We start from the raw sequence: 6,000 nt of genomic DNA, 5'->3' as shown, positions 1-6,000 counted from the left end.
AAAGGTCATCACCTTTATTTTTTTTACTGTTCCCCTACTGATACTAAAGCATGTTGCTTGGCATTGTTATACAATCTACAGTCAGATCTGCGGTAGCTGGTTCAAAGTATAGTGTAACTAAAGCTGCACAGTAACCTGTTGAAACTTGTAGATTTACAGTTCTATGTTTGAGATTTATACATGTTGCAGTGGGCTTTAAAATAAGAGACTAACTAGGCTGGATAGTTTGGATAGTTTCAGAGCTACAAAATATGTACAGACTCAAAGACGTGCTTGCTCACTGGAAACTCGCTATTGGATAGCATCTGAACTGATGTGCTTGTGACACTTTGCTTATGAGTACCTTGCATTCGAGGCAGTATCAAAGCTCTATAGGGGGTGTCTCAATCGACATTTGACCTGGAGCTGTTGAGAAATGGCTGTAGCAGAATAGGAAGCAAATATTTTACTGGGCCAGCAACTCTCATGAGAGGGATTCAGTGACAAGTCAAAGGAGACATGCTATAAAATGCTTGAAATTTATTAATCACTATTACTTTTTGTCATAAAGAACAAAAAACAATATTGCAAAATGAAATAGAAGAAGAAAATATACCACACCCAGATAATATGACTAAGAAATGGGATAATATTAATTCTGAAAGAAATGACCCAATAAATCAATTTTCCATAAACAAAATAAATAGCAATGGTTCAGCTTTAAAAGCTTCCTAGGAAAGAATTTACATTATTATTATTATTATTATTATTATTATTATTATTATTATTATTATTATTATTATTAACTTTTGTTTACAAAAATCCTTCATATGCCCTTGTTGGCAAATATATATATATACTTACATATATATATATACTTCTTCTGTAAACAATTAAGCACAAACAAAAAAAAAATCCATATTTTCATACAGTTACTATGCTGATGGTGTTATGTAAACAAAGAGTAGTGCACAGCAGCTTCACATGATAGGACTTCTTTCTTCTTCTCATGAGAATATATAGGGAAATATGCCTATCATAAATTATTCAAAATCTTGACGTTTATAATTCTGAGAAAGTATGACTTTCTGCAGTCTGTTTTCTTCAATGCAAAAATAAAAATAAAGAAACAGAGAGGTACGGTTTTCCTTGGGGTTTGTTGTTTGTTATTTTCTGGACTTTAGCTTTTGATTTTTCTCAATGATCTGGAATGAAAATGTTACCAAAAATGTCAGTTTATGTCAATGGAAATATTGTCAAGTGCCTACTTCGTGCCACCACAGGCAAGCTTCAAGCCAGAAAAGAATATTGTTCTCATTATAGACTCTGGAAGTGTAAATCCAGCTCTCAGTCTAATGGTGCAGCACTTCTCACAAGACAAACAAGCTCCCAGAAAATGTCCAAATGACATTTTATGCTGTACATCTCAAGGTTTAAAAGAAAAGACATGAAAAACAATGGGAGATATATTGGTAATGAAAACTGAAAAAATGTAGACAGACGTATTGAGTTTGTATGCAGAGAATGTCACCTGTTCATCCAAAATTTTAGCTGCTTTTCACACTTTTGTATTTTTTTCAAAGTTTTGTTACTAGTTTTATGTTCAACCCTTGTTTGACTTCTTCACTCTATTTCTAATTTTAGACATTTCCTTGTTCCTGAGAGGCCTTTATCTGTTTTGTTGCCTGTTGGGTGCTGACTTGGGCAATGCACTCAGCGGTCACACAGCTGCATTTCTCCACGTAGGTGTATGAGTGATCAAGGTAGGTTCCATCACTGCACGTCAGAGTCACCCTTCTTTGGCTGGTCTTGATTTCCTGACAACATGAGCATTTATGTTCCATCATGTTCGCCTCTGCAGAATATCTGATTGCAAAACCAACAAAAGAGAAAGAGTCAGAAATTGTGTGGGAAATACCACTGCCCCTTTTACCCATTACTAAATATAACCAGAAGCTGTGTGCTTACATGTAGGACTATTGCTGAATATTACCATTCTTACAGTATTGGGTGAAATATAAGTGGTTCCTCATTGTAAAAATGGATGGATCTAGCTCTTCATTAAGGCACAGAATTAATCCAGATCACATATGAAGCCAGTCCAAAATGAGAGAACAGTGAGCAACAACCGTACTTTTACACAGGTAAAATCAAATCTTGGGTCTATTCACTATGACACTGAATAGACTGTTAAAACACTGTGAGTCTTGAGGAAATGAAGATAGTACAGCATCATGTCTGTCAAAAAATCTAGTTAGTGCAATGGAAACTGCTGATGACTGGGTGGATGTTGGACATATTAGAAAAATCACTTAAAATTTGCTTTATTTAACTAGTGTAAAGAAGCAGAAGACGAGACCACAATTATCTTTTATGCCACTTACCGTGAGTAAGCATCACAGCTGCCTTCACAGTATGTCATCTCAACAGGTGCAGGAGATATGCATCCATGATATTGGATGACAGTAGTAGTATTGTGCTTCATACAACCTGAGATTGTCACAAACCAGAGGAAAACAGGTTAAAATACATATGCATATAAATAAATACCTGTGTATGATACACAGGTTGTAGTAGAAAACTGAGATGGATGGAGCTGAAATAGGAAATTAGGTCACAGGGTATTTCTCTTTTAATTGCTAAGGGTCAAATGATGACTCTTGCCTCTTGTGTTATCAAAAAATTAAAAATTCACTTGTGCTCATGCAACATTGGTGCAAGATGCAGAAATAAAGATCAGCACTGTGCCAACTTCTCAATGCACCCCCACCTCTCTTCCTTAAAAAGAATGTACCTATGTGAGTTGGAAAATAATCATAGTCCTCCCCTGTGGAGGGGTTTCTGTTAGATGGACATTTGTTGTTGAACCAGCCAGGCCCAAAGAAATTTCAAGGCCCACTTAGCTGAAAACAGGACCTGCCGTGGGAGAGAAGCAGTTCTACAATAACAAGGCCTCAACATGACATAAATCAATGAGACTTCAGCGCGTGGACAGCTCGTGAGCATAGATTATATCCAGTTAGTGAATGCATGCTTGGAGCGTGGACGCGTGATCAGAGATTAGTTGCATATATAAGGAGGTTTGCTTCTGTAATAAATGGCTTTGCGTGATTCACATTGAATCAGAATGCTGAGTCCTTTATTCACTCCAACACTCTCCCTCCCCACAAAAAGCCTAACATTTAACAGTAGGGGATGAGAAAGATCACCATATCCATTTTTTTCCTAAAGTGCATGCTGGAATTGTTCTGTTCCTTTCTTTTGACACTTGTTTCCTTTCTCACCACAGTGTGAGGCAGTTGTCCCAAACTTGGTCTGTTTCACCTCTTCTGTCTATGTGTCTATCATGCAAGAGGGATTAATATACCTAATAAGTCACATATTATCACTACTTAGTCTTGAAAAAATTATCAATACTTACTCTTCAGTTTTGCTTGGCACTCTTTACAACAGCCATCATCAGATAGCTTGATGTCATCCTGAGTGGAAAAACAGAAAAAGATAACTTAGGTTTCATATCTGCATACCAAAGCAGAGACTTTCACTGCTTCCTGAGTTTCTCTGGCATCAGAAAGTTCACTGTATTGACATGGAATCTCATTTCAAGCAAGGCTAAATATTAAGGGCACATAACTACTTCAATATTAATAAGAATTATTTTAAAGCTGGCATTGAGGGGAATTGGAACAGCTTTGCTGTCATCAGAGTTTAGTGATAAAATTTCAGAAATAAAGCTTGTAGCACATGTGGGTTATTTTGATTGACCCAAGTCAGTCCAGGTAAAGGATTATAGAACAATAGAATTGTTTAGGTTGAAAAAGACCTTTAAGAGCACTGCCAAGTCTACCACTAAACCATGTCCCTAAGCACCTTTTCTTCAGGCTTCTCATAAGGCTTGTGCTCCAGACCCTTCACCAGCTTCATTGCTCTTCTTTGAACTCCCTCCAGCAGCTCAATGACTGTCTTGTTGTGAGGGTCTCAAAACGGAACACAGTATTCAAGGTGAGGTCTCATCAGTGTAGGGTACAGGGGAAGGATCACTTCCCTAGTCCTGCTGGCCACACTGCTTCTGACACAAACCAGGATGCTGTTGGCCTTCTTGGCCACCTGAGCACACTTCTAGCTCATGTTCAGCTGAATGTTAACCAACATGCCCAGGTTTTTATCTGTTGGGGAACTTGCCAGCCACTCTTCCCTGAGGCTGTAGCGTTGCACAAGGTTGTTGTGACTCAGCACTTTTTAGACCTGGTAACACAATTAATGAAATATATAGAGCTGGTTCTAATCTACCCTGAGCTGTATTAAGTTGAATGATGTTGTGAACTGAAGAAGCTTATTTTCCTTCACCTTTGCTCTCAATAAGTGAATTCTAAAAAAGAATTTGTAATCTTAAATAATTTAGGAATTAAAATCCCATTATTTTTCAATAAGGTTCTTGCTTGTAGGTCACCTGATGACTTTTAAGGAGCCAAAACATTAAAATGTTATGCTGTGCCTTTTTCTCTAGTGCCCAATCCTCGTTGAGGTCATTTTAATTTTAATTTGCTTTTCTGAAATGAAATTTGGTGGGGTCCGGATTCAGAGAGCATCCCATGTGATGCTTCTGCTAGGTATTTTCCTTGAATATCGCAATCCTTCTACCATTGGTATTAGGCACTCCAACTTTTCCAAACATTAGAACTGGTAGAAAAGTACTTACTGGATCACAGTCATCAGGGTTAAAGGGAGGACAGCTTTTCTGGAAGACAACTTGAATGAACTGGTCATCATGTTTTTCACATGTATAAGTTGTACAGTTCTCACCAGGTGGGTTCCAGAATTCTCCAACCTGAAAATGATTAAAATTAAAGTGAATAAAAGTCTTCTTCCATAAAAATGAAACGGACAAACAAACAAAACAAAACAGTGTCTTATCATTACTGCCTACTGCAGTTTGATTATTCTAAACAATTTGCTTGAATTTCAGCTGGTAGTTGTAAGGTTATCATACTGCTGTTAAATCTTTTTCTTTAACCCAGTGAAGAGGTTGTATTTTTTACCTGGATATGGACAGGTTTTTGCGTGAATAGGATAAGTATGTGGACTCATTTGGAAAGATTAATTTGCGGTCCAATAGTTCTGTCATCAGAATTTATAGGTATGTCCATTCAGATACATGGCAGGATCCCCACTGGTTTCACTGACTTACTCTCTCCTAAAGCTCTCAGTTAACTTGAGATTGGCTGTTTGGAGCAGAAAAGTGTCTCCACAGATAAAATCATCCTTTGAGCAAAATGAGTGCTATGTTTTCAGAGATTAAAGCAAATAAGTGCCTATTGCTTTCAGCTATGTATTTTTCAATGTTGGTTTCTGAAAGCCATTGTTTAGTATCACAGTTGCTTCCACAATTTTTAGTTAGAACTGGAGTTTCATAGCTCGAGGTACTGTTCTAGCTGTTCAAGACAGTGTATTCCCTGCCTGAATAAGCATTTGTCTACCATGAGAAAAGATGCAGCAGATAAATGTGACATAGGCAAGTGAAGGAAAGAGTGGAAAGACTATCAGAGTTCACCAAAAGTGAATGAATACAGGGATAGTTACTTGAAGCACACGTGTAATGTTTTCTCCCACAGTCATTACGCAAGCTGCTGCTTTGCAGGTGCCGCAGCACTGTCCAGGTTTCTTTGTATACTTGTAACCCTGTTTTGAAAGAAAGAGAGGGGACATGACACTGAGGTATGACACTGACCTTAAGTGGTGGATATTTGAGTGTGGTAGGAGTTACTGACAGCAACATAGCACTCACCGCTGGGCAGTATGTGTCACAGATAACAGGCTCGCACTTGACAGTAGCATGGTGAGAGCCTGAGTAAGAGGATTCAGAGCAGGTGCATTCTTCACAGGGGCCTGATGGAATGATGGCTCCAGGCTAGGGGAAGTCAGAAAAAAAAAAAAAAGCCATTATTAATCAGTAAAAATAATTTACTTGTGTATGTATGTCACAGACAATGCAAAGCTGAACTATGTATGGACTAAGCTATC

General features: G+C 37.9%; 1 protein-coding gene across 1 annotated transcript in view; it reads right to left on the bottom strand.

The window, feature by feature from the left end:
* Nucleotides 1–513: 513 nt before the first annotated feature.
* Nucleotides 514–6,000, bottom strand: part of LOC102090327 (mucin-5AC) — a 52,146-nt gene continuing 46,659 nt past the window's right edge. Inside the window, exons 44-49 of the mRNA XM_065066499.1 lie at nucleotides 5,765–5,887; nucleotides 5,560–5,658; nucleotides 4,679–4,807; nucleotides 3,401–3,458; nucleotides 2,364–2,469; nucleotides 514–1,845 (exon numbers count right to left, since the gene is read on the bottom strand). Coding sequence (XP_064922571.1) covers nucleotides 1,620–1,845; nucleotides 2,364–2,469; nucleotides 3,401–3,458; nucleotides 4,679–4,807; nucleotides 5,560–5,658; nucleotides 5,765–5,887 — 741 coding nt within the window. The 3' untranslated portion in view covers nucleotides 514–1,619. The remainder of the gene's footprint in view (nucleotides 1,846–2,363; nucleotides 2,470–3,400; nucleotides 3,459–4,678; nucleotides 4,808–5,559; nucleotides 5,659–5,764; nucleotides 5,888–6,000) is intronic.

The sequence above is a fragment of the Columba livia genome, chromosome 5 (assembly GCF_036013475.1).
Source record: "Columba livia isolate bColLiv1 breed racing homer chromosome 5, bColLiv1.pat.W.v2, whole genome shotgun sequence".
NCBI classification, from domain to species: domain Eukaryota; kingdom Metazoa; phylum Chordata; class Aves; order Columbiformes; family Columbidae; genus Columba; species Columba livia.
Note: the sequence above shows the minus strand (reverse complement) of the source record. Positions and strands in the feature narration are given on the sequence as shown.